At 34.9% G+C, this 17,214-nt stretch overlaps 1 protein-coding gene across 1 annotated transcript in view; it reads left to right on the top strand.

Moving 5' to 3' along the window:
* The window catches only part of LOC103603502 (collagen alpha-1(XIX) chain-like), a 109,509-nt gene that overhangs the window by 23,976 nt on the left and 68,319 nt on the right, over positions 1-17,214 (top strand). The window contains exons 7-8 of the mRNA XM_008588032.1: positions 13,431-13,475; positions 15,949-15,993. Of these exons, the coding sequence (XP_008586254.1) occupies positions 13,431-13,475; positions 15,949-15,993 (90 nt within the window). The remainder of the gene's footprint in view (positions 1-13,430; positions 13,476-15,948; positions 15,994-17,214) is intronic.

The following is a 17,214-nucleotide window of genomic DNA, read 5'->3' as shown; positions in this document are numbered from 1 at the left end:
TGATCAAATCAATTGTAATCAAGGGCCATGATAGTAAGAAAGCAAAGTCTAGAAAGTTAAGTGTGCAAGTCAAGAAATTATCTAGAAAAGAAATAGAATTTCTTAGAAAAGAGAGGGTATTTGGAGCAGTGTGAAGGAACTGGAGCAAGACAGTGTTGCAGAGACAAACACTACTCAGAATTAAAGATTTTGTTTCTTTTCCTAAAAGCCCACTTTTGTAGGAAGAATCTTATAATGATAGTAAGAAAGCAAAGTCTAGAAAGTTAAGTGTGCAAGTCAAGAAATTATCTAGAAAAAAAATAGAATTTCTTAGAAAAGAGAGGGTATTTGGAGCAGTGTGAAGGAACTGGAGCAAGACAGTGTTGCAGAGACAAACACTACTCACAATTAAAGATTTTGTTTCTTTTCCTAAAAGCCCACTTTTGTAGGAAGAATCTTATATGATGATTCATCTTGCACTCCACTTAAAGTAAAACTTCAGTGAATGTGAAGGAATATACTGATAATATAGTTGGACCAAGTCATTCTGAGAACTGGAAGCCTGAGCCTTTAGGGCCCATTTGGTCAAGATGGTGACTGAGCAAGTCTTACACAATCAGGTAATAAGTATCTGTCTGTGCAAAGACGCTGTCTCCAAAGAACTTAAGAAGCTCATGTAAAAAGGAAAAGCTGTATTTATGGTGTTCTAAAACCATGGCAAAATTGTCCTGGCAAATATTCTCCCATCTTTCCTCTGGGTCTAATTTACTTGAGTTGCTTTTAGAGAGTCTCACCAGACAATTAGAGAATGCATGCAACAATTAGAGTGGTGTTAAAAGTGGTATCAGGTTACACTTAGCTCTTGCTTCTCAGATTCATGCGTCTTCAGAGACCCTGCTTAGTGACTAATATCTTCCCAGTATCCATAATTTTCTCCAGGCTCATCTATGTTGCTGCAAATGGCAGAATTTCATTCTTTTTTATGGCAGAGTAGTATTCCATGGTATGTATGTATGTATGTATGTGTGTGTAGCTCCAAAGTGACATCTCTTGGATGCTTGTTTGTGAAAACCAGGTGTAAACTGCTACTGATTGGCTGTGGAACAGGCTCTTCACTCATGAAAAGGTGTTTTCAACAGACCAGATCCAATGCAAGAACTAGATGAAGTAATCTACAGACTAAATCCTGTCAAAAGTTGATCAAATCAATTGTAATCAAGGGCCATGATAGTAAGAAAGCAAAGTCTAGAAAGTTAAGTGTGCAAGTCAAGAAATTATCTAGAAAAAAAATAGAATTTCTTAGAAAAGAGAGGGTATTTGGAGCAGTGTGAAGGAACTGGAGCAAGACAGTGTTGCAGAGACAAACACTACTCACAATTAAAGATTTTGTTTCTTTTCCTAAAAGCCCACTTTTGTAGGAAGAATCTTATATGATGATTCATCTTGCACTCCACTTAAAGTAAAACTTCAGTGAATGTGAAGGAATATACTGATAATATAGTTGGACCAAGTCATTCTGAGAACTGGAAGCCTGAGCCTTTAGGGCCCATTTGGTCAAGATGGTGACTGAGCAAGTCTTACACAATCAGGTAATAAGTATCTGTCTGTGCAAAGACGCTGTCTCCAAAGAACTTAAGAAGCTCATGTAAAAAGGAAAAGCTGTATTTATGGTGTTCTAAAACCATGGCAAAATTGTCCTGGCAAATATTCTCCCATCTTTCCTCTGGGTCTAATTTACTTGAGTTGCTTTTAGAGAGTCTCACCAGACAATTAGAGAATGCATGCAACAATTAGAGTGGTGTTAAAAGTGGTATCAGGTTACACTTAGCTCTTGCTTCTCAGATTCATGCGTCTTCAGAGACCCTGCTTAGTGACTAATATCTTCCCAGTATCTGTAGAAACACCAAGTCTTTGACCAATTCTCTCCCCAAGGTCTCAGTTACTAGTGGTACCAGCTCTGCTTCTAGCTTTTGTCACTTCATTTAGTTGTTAAAGGGATGTAACACTCATGAGTGAAAAAATGCCACCTCCAGAGTTTTTTCTCACTTCTAGAATCCACAGGTTACCACTTATTTAAAATAATTCTAATTAATATATACAAAATTAAAATAACAAGAATGCTTTCTAATGTTCTCTGATTACGATTAATAAGTTGGAAAATATTTTTCTCCAAAGAGGAAATATCAGATTTTTTAAAATTTCAAAATTTTTAAATTGTCATTGTAAAGTTTATGTTTGGAGTAAGATAATTCTACAGCCTCATGATGAAAATACCTTGTTTGATTTTTCTAAGTAAACTTCTAAAGAAAAATCATTAGTTCTTAAAATGTATGTATCCTCAGAGCTCTATCTCCCACATTTGTGTCTTCCCCAGTTATTCATGCAGCATCCCCAAGATTAATTTTGATTCTGTTTCTCAGCATTTGTAATTCTTCATTTTTCCCCTTAGAATTAGAAGTGCTTAGGAGTACTGTTAAAAAATAAAATAAAAAAGATAAATTGTTTAACTGTCTCACTTGGAGCAAGAACATATGCCAGGTGCTGTAGAACATATATCTTAGGTACAGTATTCTTAAAGCGAAGTTTTTATTTTTTAAGGTTTAGTATTTAAGCTAGAAAACTGATTTATATTAATAGAATGAAGCATATTCTGAGCAATATAAAGTAGAATTTGTATATTAGCTGCACTTTACACTTACATCCAGTGCGACACTGTAATAAATTAAGTGATTTGCATATAAATGCCATTATTCTAAAATAAACCTACACTTTGAAGTTTGGCTAGGTGATAACAGTAAATTTTTTTAAGTCAAGGCCCTGAACAAAGTATTAGTTATTGAGGTGGCATTATTCTTCTGAGACCCAGGAGAAACACAGTACACTAAATAACACTATTTTATGAAATCTGTTTATGGAATATGGAGTCATGGGGACTTTAAGGATGAATAAGTATAACATTTAATTATGTTCTTTCGAAATTATAATACTTATCACCCAGTACAGACTTGCGCTAGGGATTCTTAACCTAATATATACAGCCTAATGTCAAACATTGCAGAAAAATAACTGTCCCCTTTACATTTACTTGTTTACTTTTATTCAGCACAGCTATGATTTTGCCTAAATTATTTGGTGAATTTTCTGTTATTATACAGCCTAATGTCAAACATTGCAGAAAAATAACTGTCCCCTTTACATTTACTTGTTTACATTTATTCAGCACAGCTATGATTTTGCCTAAATTATTTGGTGAATTTTCTGTTAGGGTTCATGTAAAAAAAATCTATTCTGGGAAGCATGTGTTATTAGGTAAGCTTAGATGGAAAGAAGCCACTGTCAATCAAAATGAGTAAATTGGATGGTTCGGTTTCCAAGAGAAGTGAACAACAATGCATAAGATCACACGTATTAGGTAAGCTTAGATGGAAAGAAGCCACTGTCAATCAAAATGAGTAAATTGGATGGTTCAGTTTCCAAGAGAAGTGAACAACAATGCATAAGATCACACACACACACACACACACACACACACACACACACTCACAACTCACATCCTCACGGTATGAAGGAGGAACATGAAATAAGGGTCTGAACACTGGAAACAAATCCTACCCACTTTGCCCTCAGACATAACTCTTGAACCATGCTTTCTTTCATTACCAGAGTATTTCAAATGAAAAATTGCCTCATTTCCTATTTCACTTATGTATGTCAATGTAACCTGTGTTTTTTGAGAAGTAAGGATATTTTTTAAATGAGAATAATTATTTTACAATGATCTTAATGCTAATAATGTGGTAGTGAAAATTGAACAAATATAGAGCCTAATTTATGCTAAAACCAATATTCTGTCTGCCAAATTACTTAGAATTTGTCCCAAAATATTTAATTTCATGAGAAAACTTTTACTAAATTAATTTTGCTCCTCATGGCATAGGTATGCAGTAAATGATAGCCATCATTGTAGTACCATCCTAATCTTAAATACCCAGATACTGACTGACTTTGAATCCCAGCTCAGAATCTTGCTCTGTGACTTAGGGAATGACCCTTGGTCTCTCTACATGTTGGTTTTCTCTTTATAAAATGGAAATTATATTGTACTTACTTCTAGCTTTGTCTTAAGGATTAAATGAGATTATTCATTAAAGTTCTAGCTCAATGCCTGATATATAATATTCGGTATACAGTAGATTAAATTTTTAAAGTAAACAGTTCGATAATTCTATTATTCTGAACTCAAACTTACTGTGAAACCAAATTAGAAGTCATTTGAGAGAATTAACATTTATTTATCCAAAATATTTTTAGTGAAAACTGAAATAAAAGGCACTTTTATCTTGTGTAACTTTGACCTCTTTAAACAAACTGGATATTAGCAAACCATTGAATTTCTCACTTAGAAATATATGTGAGAGTATAAACTCTTACAATAATAATAGCAGCCATTTATTCAGTAATTATTATGTACTAAGCACTATCACGAGCCTTCTTTACATTATTTCATTCAATCTTTACAACACCTTTCTGAGGTAAGATTTATGATCACTCTTTCACAGAGAAAGAAACTGAGATCTAGAGAGAATAGAAACTTCCCCTAAGTTTCAGAGCCTACAAATATTGGAATCAGGATTTGAACTTCTTTGCCTTTTACCGTGTTACCTCATCTGGATAGCTCCTCCAGGTTTCCTTTGCACAGACAGTTCTGAATTAGATCTTAAATTCATTTGCCTGCCAGCTTAGTGAATGAATTGTGCAGTTTGCTTCCTATATTCTGCCCCAGGGAAGGATTATCTATGTCCCTTCTCTTTAAATCAGTGGACCTCTTTTAAACTCTACTGAACCTTAGACAATCTGATTCTTCCACCCTCCCAAGATTATGTCCACCTGTTAAGAATCACCATGCATATGTTTTTTCACCAAACAAGGGGATTTTGTCTAGCTCTACCTTCTGAAATAAGTATTGTGAAAGCAATATGGTTTTTATTTTGTTTCGTTTCCAAATTCAAAATTACATTTGAAATATGCTTTCAAACTTTGCACACTTGACTCTGGAGATCCTTAATCTTCCCTGCACACCCACCTCAAAGCAGCCCAATCATAGCTACTCTCCAGATTAACTTTAATTCAACACCTAACCTAGAAAATTATTTTTTTACATTCTCCACCAAATATGCTTTTGATATATATACATATATGTGTGTGTATGTATTTTATCAAAAACAATTGTTTAACTTAGTATCTTGACTTTATTAAAACAAATACATTGAGCTTCTAGAGGTAAAAAAGCCACATGCATTAATGTACTTAAGAATTACATCTGATAACATGATGAGGGAGTTGGCAAGCTGTATGTCTTAAAAATAGCCAGACTAACTACCATCATTACGAGATGTTTTGTTTGATGGATCTTTTTACCATAAACTCTGAAACCTTCTGGCAGTGGGGTGAGACTGAATGAGGCAGATCTATTGTTCCCCAACAGTCTTTGTATTTCTTTTCTGTTGGAAACTGAAATGACTATGATCTCTGAATCTTGTTTTTCCTGAAAAAAGACATTTTATGAGAAGACTGCAGCTTCAGGAAATAAAGGCAGATGCTGTTACAGTTTATATAAGTGCAGACAAGGCTGGTAGCTGTTGTGAATTATAATGAACCCTGCAACAGCACTGGTCCAGATGTAGCATTAATGCCTCTGAGACTCAGAAACTCATAGGCATTTAGAGAAAAAGCTAGAAAAAAAATTTTAAGGCATTTGCTGCTTCTCTGTATTTCTAGTTTCACCTAATTTTTCCATGGATATTCAGAATTAAAATTAATTTGAGTTCCCCCCAAGTTTAAAAAAAAGTTAAAGCACCTGTTTACATGTAACAAAGTTATAGAAATTGAAACCATTAAACGAGGAGGGTGAAAAAAGGACACCCCGGCTTTATTCTAACAATGAGATTTTTCCTTCCGATGAAATCGCAAGGTTTTTTATGAAACAAACATGAGCTCTATGTTAGAGAAGATACCTTTTAAACAGAGAATTACCTGTATTTCTGTGTATTTTAGAAAATTCTGTAATGAATGTAGGTATAGTCAAATCCAGACATAGGATGAGCTTTTTTTATCATAACCAATATTCATAGAGAAAATGACCACCCAGAAAACAGTTTTGTCATCCTACTTGTTGGCTACACTTATTAAAGTTCCAAGAATGAAACTTGAATTACCAGTGAAAATAGCTGCTCTTATATGGAATGTGTCACTTAATTGTCTTATCTGTAGTTATATGTTGATATTAGATAGCACTAAAATAAACAGAAACATAGGAAAGACAAAGGTAATAGCAGAACAGGAAAAAGAAAAAAGGAACTTGCTCACTCTGCAGCTGATTTTATTTCTTAATGGTTTCTTATTCCCTTCTAATGCCTTCCACTCACACCCCAAGTAGAGCAGTTGGCAGAGAACACAACAGATGGATGACAAGCTCAACACATGCAGTGTATCTGGCACCCAGGCACTTGACTTTTATTTGCTAAACAGTTAGCCAGATTTCAAGAACCAAGTCTGCTATTGTTCCTATTTGGTGTAATGGACTCTCAGCATCTAGCACATAAATATTAAAATATTGCCATAAAAAGATCACACACTCTCTGTTTCTCTGCATAGTTTGTAGCTAATTATTTTATTCTTGGTGTAGATTGCTGAGACAAGGAACAGTGGATTTAAAGATGTAACTGATATTTTATTAAGATATCTATGATTTTAGGTGATAGAGTTTTCTTAAAACTGCTCTGTCTAAAAGAGCTTTTAGCCAGCCAAGTCTCAGTTAGCCATAGCCAGTGTTAGGTAAGAGTAGAAGATTCCAGAGGATGATCACAGACAATTGGTATCTTTCTTCTCTACCATTGTCACTGCGTTTTCACAGATTACTAAATTCAGAGCTCATGCATCTTTTTCATAAAGTCTCCCTGGCCGCTAGGCAGAGTTAATGTCTCCTCCTCTCTGCTCACATAGTATTTTATTTACATCACCAATATGGTGTGTGTCTACATCCCTTACTAAAATGTGAGCTCTTGGAGGAGAAAGACTTGGTAGGCAGAGTTAATGTCTCCTCCTCTCTGCTCACATAGTATTTTATTTACATCACCAATATGCTGTGTGTCTACATCCCTTACTAAAATGTGAGCTCTTGGAGGAGAAAGACTTGGTCTCTCTCTCTCGTCTCTGTAACCCCAGCACCTGGCCCAGCATATGGCACCTGATTGATTCTGGATAAATGTTTGTTGTGTTGTTGAGAATTCAAGAGGACTTAGCCCCAGGCCAGAAATAGAGCAGAGAAATAGAGGATGACTGTTAGGAAACTTTGCTAAAGGGAAATTGGAAAAGGCCCCCAGTGGCAGCCATGCTTCAGTGCAAGTCCTCTATACTTTGTGCAGAAGCATACTTCAGGGAAATAGAAGGGAATGAGATTCTATTCTGTACCTAGCAAAGCTTACAGATGTTGCTTCCCAGAATGAAATTTAATACAGCGAAATGTGTGCATCTCCAGAATTTGCTTCCATTTATTTTCTCTTGAAGAAATTATGCTTTCTCTTCCCTCCCAAGCATAAATCTTTAGGTTATCTTGCTCTCTTTTGATCCAAACTAGGTTGGAAAATCTCCTAGGTTTTTTTTACATTGCTAGGTGTGTTTTTTCTCCATATATTCACAACCATTTACTTCAGGGCTAACAATACGTAACCAATTTCCTTAATGCATGTAAACTCCAGTAGAAGTAATTGATATGGAGCAGAACTATAAATTACACATCATGAAGAATACTTTGGACAGGAAATAGTTTGCAGTTACTGCTATTTCACTGTCCTCAGTTAGGGGCTGACTGATGACACGGTCCTCTTTATATCTTGAACCATCTTTCACTTACAAGAATACTTGATTCAGATGTCAATTACTATACCTCAGATTTTTCAGTAGATGACTAAGGTTAAAGGTCTTCTATTTCCCTAAGACTTTTCTGAAGTTTCAAGTTAACTTAAAGACTGTCTTACAGCTAGTCTCACAATAAAGTGAAAAGCCCAAACAGTTGTTCCTGACAGATCCACTTTAAGAAAATCATCACAATTACAGAGGAGCCTAGATTTTGTGGTGGGTTCTACAACATTGGCTAAGGCTCAGTTCCCTAACTTTGCTGTGTATGGAAAGAAACTTTTACCTCTTCAAATCATTTCAAAATTATTTGTCTTTTGTTTTTTATTTAAATAACTATTAGTATAATAACTATTAGTATAATTTCAAATTTAATTAATTTGAAAAGGAATTATAAAATAAAATCCCTTTGAAAAGAAAACTTAATGGTTGTGGTTGATTACAAGCTCACTATATGTAAGCCCTTTAGTTTTAAAAAAGCAAGTTGTATTAATAGAATTACTGTATAGTATCCAGAACAAGGGGTGTGTAGGTGGGGTGGGAGGGTGTTTGTGGTCCTGCTCTCTATTCTGGGCGAGTAAGACCATTCCTGGAGTGATGTGCTGAGTTCTGAATACCCCATTTTAAAAGACATATTGACTTATCAGTATGTGCCCAGAAAACAGCGACCATAATGTGCCCAGAAAACAGCAACCATAATATTAAGAGACTTCAAACTACCATTTGAAAAATGAGTGGTTTACTGAATGTAAGGCTTGATAGCGGTGCAAAGGGATGTTGTGTAGAAGACATATAAGTTTTTTTCCTGTGTAATTTCAGACAGCAGATATAAGACTAATGAGCAGAAAATTGGAGAAGGTTAATTTTAATTCAGAAAGCATTGATTCAGTAACCACACATAAATTTTTTTTTTCTTTGCTGTGCACAATACAAATTAAACAGTGGAAGTATTTGACTTTGAGAAGCTTTCAACAGAGGCAGGACCTCATCAGATTTTTGGTGGAGATGGTGAATATAAATGTATGAAGTTATACTTGTCCTTACATTTAGGAATGCCCATCCTGCTTGTTTTCTGGGTGTGTGCATTTGCATATACTTGTGTGCACACACATACATATACACTCAAGATAGTAGATTTTGAGAGAGTAAATGTTGAGTTTAGCTGCTACTAACTAGCGATACTTACACTACTATGATTAAGACATGTATTGCCTACATATAACCTTTGGTGGCTGGTTTTCATTTCCTTGAGATGACCCATTAGAAAAAATAATAATAGGGTCTCATTCATTTTATTATTAAGAATGTTTTGAATTAGCCTTATCATTAACATTAATGTGATAATATATCCCTGTGTGTTAGCTGTATTAAGGATCCAACAAATGTAAAGATCTCAAAAAGTTTGCAATTTTAAACCCTATGCATTACATTTTTTTTTAACCTGACAATTTATTTCTTAGAATGAAGTCACAAAATATAGTAGGAAAAAAATTCTTGGAATGAAAGGACTCAGGTTGGATAAGATATGTGAAAAAAATAGGTGTATTTTTTATTTCCTGAAATATTTAATTGACTGCCAACAATTTGAGAACAATATAAAAATCAATTTCTGAAGATTATGGATGAATAAAGCAGGATTCTAGTCAGAAATGTATAGGTTGCATTAAATGATAAACAAAATCAAAATCAGATTTACTTTTCACTGCATGGTATATTGGTTTTTGTGCTGTAATTCTGACATTTCACCTCAGATATTTCTTCCAGCTATTTCATTCAGCATTCGATTTAATTTTGTTTTAATGAGTATGAATTAATTAGTGGAAAAATACTTACATATTTCCAAGGGTACACTAAATTCATACAAAAGGTTATGTTTCTGGAAAACATGCCCTAAGTGAAATGATACATTAAATTTTATTCTTTAATATAGAAATAATGTTATAACAGGATCTCAGACTTTTGAATCAAAGGCTGAATGCCTAACTCTTCAAAGAAATAGTCACCCCAACATAGGATATAACTTTCTATTTTGTGGGTCTAATTCTAATTATTTGCAAAGTTTTTGTTTGCTTGCTTATTCTATTTTTATTTGCTTGGTCTCATTGGTACTAAGTTTGCAAACGATAGCCCTAGGAAATGTGATTCCTTACCAAATGTCCTTCAGATAACCCGTATTTCCTGTATAATAAGAAAGACATTGATTCCAAGGTCAAAAAAAAATCAGGAAAACTAATAATTCCTATTTTATGCCTATCTATATTTATTGCTGCAGTGAAAAAAGGGCGTAAAATGAAATTCTTTGACCAGTTTTTCAGAAGGCCACTAACTGGACATAAACCTCACCTAAGTGTTTTCCCAAAAGCTTCTCAAAGAGGTTATTTTGAATTCTGGAAGGGGTGTTTTTGGTTGTTCTGTGGGGTTGAATACATGCTATGTATTATAGCAATAACATAGGCAGCAATACTATCATCAGCAACAATAGACTCTGCCCTGCTTTATATTACACGTGTTTATTCATTTGTCTTTCTGTGGTTTGAATTTGTAACTGGAAAGAGACATAAGTTCTTTTATGGAAAAACCTATAATAGAAAGTATGTGCCTCAGAAAGAAATTTTGAACGTTATGGTTGCTAAGGAAATCATTGACTGTAATTTTCTTTTAATATTTTAATTTTCTTTTAATATTTTAACTAAAATATTGATTGTAAGCCAAAGGAGAAACATTGTATTTCTTCCTTGGGCTGAAATTGGGAGGAAGGGGAGACAGCAGGAGTTCAGAAAAAGCAATGAATGCATACCCTTCCAGTAATTTCAGGCAGGTATTTATTTTATAAATAGAATTAAATTTGACCCCAACTGCCTGCAGCACCTAGAGCTTTGAACGTGGGCTTCAGAATGAGCATAAAGGAAAGCTCATTCTGTTGACATAAATTAGGTTTTAGATAAAATCCTGACAAAAACATTATTACCCCATTTATTTTATAAATAGAATTAAATTTGACCCCAACTGCCTGCAGCACCTAGAGCTTTGAACTTGGGCTTCAGAATGAGCATAAAGGAAAGCTCATTCTGTTGACATAAATTAGGTTTTAGATAAAATCCTGACAAAAACATTATTACCCCTAATTTCTTAAAATTTTGCTCCTTAGGACTATTTTATTCTTTAATTTTTAGACTGATTAGTAAATCTCTCCTTTTTTGAGATATAGACAAAAACAAAACAATGACAAATTATTTTAAATGACTACATGTTTCTAAGTAGGGCATGTCTTGTACCTTCAAGAAAAGAGTGAGAAGAAAATAAATAAATTTATGAATACCAAAGTTACAAACTTAAGCTTTAGAACTGTCAACAATATTTCAAAAACTTCCACATGTTGATGTGTCTTGTGAGGCTGACTCATTTCCTGTGAGATAATCAGTGATGTCCATTGGATTATCTTGGAGTCTAGAGTTGTGTTTACAAAACAAATTCCCAGTCAGGAAAGAGCAGAGACCAATTACCACTGGCCATAAGAAAACACAATATTTTAATTACAACAATCATAAACCAGTGTCCATTAAAGACACATTCTCAATATCACAGCTTTGGAGACTTCTCTTACCTAATTAACAGTGTGTATCTGGGTGTGACCCAAACCTGACATATGGCAGAGATAGGACTTTGAGTGCCAGAACTCAGAGCACATGGTACATAACAGTGGGCTGTGAGCAAACAAGAAGGGAAGGTACTGTCATTTCCTTTTTTTCCAAAAACGTAATTTTGGCAGTGAATACCATATCAGTGTACTGTACTGGATTACATGCCATATCTTGTTATCATGTGTAACTTGTAATGTGATATAAAACATTATATTGGGTCAACTGATGAAAATAATCTGCTCCTGATGGACAAGTGGACATATTTCTGTGATGAGTAACAGAAGCTCTATTTCCATAGAATGTTCCCTGGCGTCAACTATTTAATGTGTTTTTACTGTCACTTTATCAAATGAAATTTGAAGTTTGTAATAGACTTTCATAATGCCTGAGGTCAAGAACTGTAGCAATTTTTAATAATAGAAATGTATTTATTATATAAGTACATTATTGTATTATTTTATTCTATTGTATCAATACATTTTATTGTATAAATAAGTACAGTATTTTATTGATGCTTTAGCTCTTAATTACACTTAGCAACAATGTTTTGCCTTCAGTGTTTAGCATATACTGTGATGACAGCAGTTATATTGTAGAATACTCGGATAATTTAATCTAATCTAAGAAAAACCTTAGTCTTTAAAATAATATGTGTGGATGAATATAGCAGTACACCTCTGATAAGAGCCACTAAAACTTTACAGAATGTTTTAAGTAATGAAATAATAAAGATCTCATTAGATTTAGACAGAATATATTACTGGTGTTTTAAAGTTTGAAGATATGATTTTTTTCTTCATGTATTTGGATTCTGTTTAAAGATTTCTAAGAAATTATATCTAACTGCATTGTAGGATATGCTTAAAAACTGTTATAAATTAAGTATGACTATTTGCTAGAAATAAAGCCGGTAAATAGAATTGTTAGTTTATTTTGAGCTGTCTGAACCTGGGAACTCAGGAGCCAAAGTAAATTCCTATAAGTAGCTAAATTCCTAAGGCTCCATTAAGAACGTGCACATCCTCCCAGGAGTATTTCATTCTAGCTGGTGTGGTGTTTACAAACCAGACCTGTCAAAGAGATGACCCATGAATTCCAGTAATGGAAACTGATAGGCATCTGCTGAAAATACTTTTAAACCCAAGACAGGAACCACATGAATGGAAAGAACTAAAAATTCTTCCAAGTAATTGTTTCATGTAAAATGGCATTTGGTATGTCCTCAAAATTGATCTGAAGGCAATCAGCAGATATGAGTAAGAAAGTAAACATACTTGTATATATTTGTCTATGATAAATATGTGTAAAATTCATGTTTTATACAAGAAGTCATTTGTAAGTCATAATTAAATCTTTTCCCAGAGACAGTGTAGGGAGGCAGCTAGGTGCACAGATCTGAAGTGTGTGTTTGAATTCCGGTTTTACCACCTATTTATTGTGTAATCGTTTGTAAAATGATCACGGTAATGGTATCTACCTGATAGGTTTGTTGTGAGAACAGTGCCTGGACCATAGAAAGCAGTGTGTCAGATTTTAATATTATGCCCAGAGATTTGAAAGAAAGAAAGTGAAATAAGGGATACTAAATAGATGTGGAAAACCATAGGCTGTCAAGTCAGTGAGACCTTGATTCAAATTTCAGGTAATGCCATTAGTAGTTGAGTGACTTGAGCATGTTATTGAACCTCTTAGAGCTTCCATTTTCTTATTTTAAAAATTGATGTGATAATCCTGGAGCTGTGAGATGAGGGATAGATGGAAAGCACCTACGCATCATAGATATTCAGTATTAGGTGACCTTTCCCCACATAGTAGAGCTAGTTGTCAAAGACTACAAAAACTGTCTGTTCCCTTGTTTTCATGACTAACAAAATGTATTCTGTGTACTTCTTTTAGGGTGAAAATGGTTTACAGGGTGCTCCAGGCTTACCTGGCCAAAAGGTAAAGAGTTTTTGAATGTTTCATATGAGTTAAGAATTTTAATTAACATCTCGAAAATTGAATTTGCACATAATAAAGATTTAGAAAATGAGTTTGATAAAACTGAATTCCCTCAAAGACTCTTAGAAAGCTACTTACTGGTCTTCCCAAGAGGACCCATAGGAGCAGTCCTCTCTTAAAGAGCTCTAGAAGAGCGTTTTATCAAGGGGGTTGGCAACATGCTTCTCCAAAGGACTGGACAACAGTGCTTTCTGGGGCCGTGGGAGAGCTGTTCTGGAAATGCTTTTGCTGTTGTTCGTCAGAGTCTAAAATGTAGAACAGAACAATTTTTAGTGCCTTTGACTGGATATAGTTACTTCCTGCTTATCTTTCTTGTATATCCCAGATTGAGGTAAGCATAATGGTTTCAATGACATAAAATATTTAACATTAAAAATACACTATCAACAACTAATCTCAGAAAATGTATTTCTTTCAGAATGACAAATTCATAATAATAAGGAGTTTTTGCATTGGCTATGCTGCTTCTCTCTGTGCCTAGTTATCTTTCTCTTCACCAAGGTGAACGTCCTTTGTATGTCTTTACTGTACAAGGGCTGCTTTGTCCTTCTGGGAAGGAGCATGATTATGTGACCAACATTATTGGAAACACAGAGACAGGTCTATTCCAGTTTCCTGGAGGGATGGGGAGCCACTTCAGGTGGGGCCAGCTGTCACGACACCACCCAGATAATCCCACCACAGAGAGAGCATTAATGATGCAATATTAGATACCCGCCCAAACCAAGCATATCATTTCTAAGCTCTGGAGAAGTTTTACATCTTTTACCAACAAGATTTCAGAAGTTATACCACAGAGAGAGCATTAATGATGCAATATTAGATACCCGCCCAAACCAAGCATATCATTTCAAACTCTGGAGAAGTTTTACATCTTTTACCAACAAGATTTCAGAAGTTACTGTGCCTCTAGGTTTTTCTCTATAGCTGAAAATATCATTTGATATGCACTTATTTATAGTTACAGCTTTTGGAAAAAAAATTTTCCTTTACTTGGCCTGATAAAAATAATAAGATTGAACTGGCAGCAATGAAATGGCAACATCTGAATTTCTTCACAGCAATTCTAGACAAAACCCATTGATACAGCATGTGCTGCATCTGCGAGTCGAGTTGCAAGCCAGGGGATGTGCAGATTTATCTGCTAGAAAATAGTTTTGGACTTTCCAGCAGCTGTTTGTGGTGGCTGTGTCATGCTCACATGGTGGCTGATGGACTGGAGGCATTTAGCAGCTTCAACATCAGCTTGAATTAACACATCAAGTTAAAATCTATAATTTAGGGAAAATAGTAGAAAAAAAGGTAGACCATACATTCAGTGGCAAAAACACCTTAAAAAACTAAACTATTTTCTTTCCTGGTAACTTTTTTGAGAGTAGATAAGGCAAAAATAAATATTTAATTGTGTGTGTGTGTATTTGATTATGTATGTGTTTATATACATGTATAATACACTCACAAACTATATATGTAAATATATATGTCAGAAAAAGCTGATATATTCCTTTTCATATAATTAATATGAATTTTAATTATACAAAGTGTCACTTTGTTGAGGTATTAACAGAAGAAACCAGAGATAAGAAACACTTCATCCCTTGTCTCTGTGCACTCAGAAAATGCTTGCTGAATGCTGCTTCTGCTCAAGGCTCTACATGGGTGGAGGCGTGCACATAACCCGTCCGCAGTACTCACTTGCTCACTATGTTGTTATGAGCACCTGCCATGTAAGAGGCACTCAATGAACATCAGTACTCCAAATATCCGTGCAGAATGAAGTGGGAAAATAAGATTGTCAGATCAAAGAGGGTTTGGTTGAAGAAAAGCAGACTTGCACCTTTTAAAATAGACATGGTGGTTGAGAGCCAGCAGCCCCGCAGCTACCAGTCATCATTCTGTCACTGGGAGGCAGGAGATCAGGTCAGTGACAAGCCCGATGGTGGAGTCTGATCCAGAGCCAGAACTCCAGGGTTCAAATCTGAGTGTTTCCTAGAAGTCAGCTTTCTAAGAAGGCTGTTTCTACTGGATCTAGAGAGATAAATAGTAATAATAACAAATATGTCTAACAGTCTGTGCCAGGCACTGTGCTGATGCATTCAATTCTCAAAACAAATCAGGGAGGAAGGTACTATTATCATACTTACTTTACACATGGGAAAATTCAGGCTTATGAAGATTAAATTGCTTTGGGAGTAGTGAAGCTGTAGCTTATACCCTAGAAAATTGTTCCTTTAGTATTTAGGTATATTTAAAGCTTATGTAACCTACTAGCAGTTTAGAGTTTACATATTAGAAATGGTTATTTGTAATTATTGGTTTTTACTGTTAGAAACATTATCATCATTATTTTTAAAATTCTATGTGGTATGAGTATTGTTCCTGTTGCTATACACATCATATTCCTCTTCTCCAGGGAGAGCATGGTTTTGAAGGCAGCAAAGGAGAAATTGGTGAAAAGGTAAATATCTCTCTTTATGTGTGTATATATAAAAATAGTGTTTTTGAAAATATTTTTAAATAGAATATCTAACTTGTTTTGTGCATTCTCTATAAGAGATCCAATAATTGTATAGATATAACTAAAAGTGTTTGCTTCAATTAAGGTAGACGTACTATATTGATGACTGTCAGAAATCTCTCTGAATTTATTTGGATGGTAGTTAGACACTCATAGTTAAATGTATTCATTGATATTTAAACGATTCAAACATTTATTAAGCATCATATTTTTATGTTGACATCATGATTCACAAAGTATCCAAGTCTTTAATGCTTTGTTTATATGTATGTGTGGTTTATCAGCGGAATATTTTCCTGAAGGAATAAATTAGAACTAATTATAATAATCAAAGTCCCACAGAAAAGAGATCTCCTACTAAAATTAGAATAATTTCAAAGAGTTCAATAAAAATCTGAGCAAGGTATAAGAAAACTACAAGGATTGTGCAGTATCGCAGGTCAGGTGACAGTGGACTCCTCAAACCCCACATGATTACCAAACCCAGAGGCACAGAAAACTGTGGAGAAAACTGCAGATAGGAGCTAAGGAAAACTGTTAACCCAAGAGAAGCACATAAACGGGGAGGCAGGGCAATAAATACTTCCAGCCCTCAGGTCTCCTGCTGGTGACTCCCACTGACCAAACCAAGCTGAGAGCCAGTGAGGTGGATTAAGTCCATAGAGATCAGCTTCACAGGGCCCAGAGCCAGGTGGAAAGGGGGCACAGTGGCTCTTGAGGGGCCGGCTCACTAACAGAAGTGCTGCCATCTCAACTCACCTCCTCACAAAAGTAAATTCTGGATGGTTAATTTTACATTGTAAGAGAGTATTTTATTTTAATAAATAACTACCTAAGTCGTTTGATAGTTATTGCAAAATATTTAAGTGATCAAATTTACTTAAGCTACAAATTTATAGCTTTCTATTTAAAGTACAGAGAATAAAAGTGCCTGGTCATCTAAAATTTCCCTTCAGACAATCATTTGAATCCTTCTGCATTTCAAAAATCTAGTTTTGTTTTTAAATAAAAAAAAAAGAATACCATTCCTTTGTTTCATAACTCTTGTATAGGGCCGGCCCAGTGGCGCACTGGAGAGTGCGCCACTTGGGAGCGTGGCGGCGCTCCCGCCGAGGGTTCAGATCCCATGTGGAGATCGGTTCCCGCTCACTGGCTGAGCTC

This window comes from Galeopterus variegatus, unplaced genomic scaffold (genome assembly GCF_000696425.1).
Source record: "Galeopterus variegatus unplaced genomic scaffold, G_variegatus-3.0.2 Scaffold4641, whole genome shotgun sequence".
NCBI lineage: Eukaryota > Metazoa > Chordata > Mammalia > Dermoptera > Cynocephalidae > Galeopterus > Galeopterus variegatus.
The sequence above is the reverse complement of the archived record's forward strand: the minus strand, read 5'-3'. Positions and strand labels throughout refer to the sequence as shown.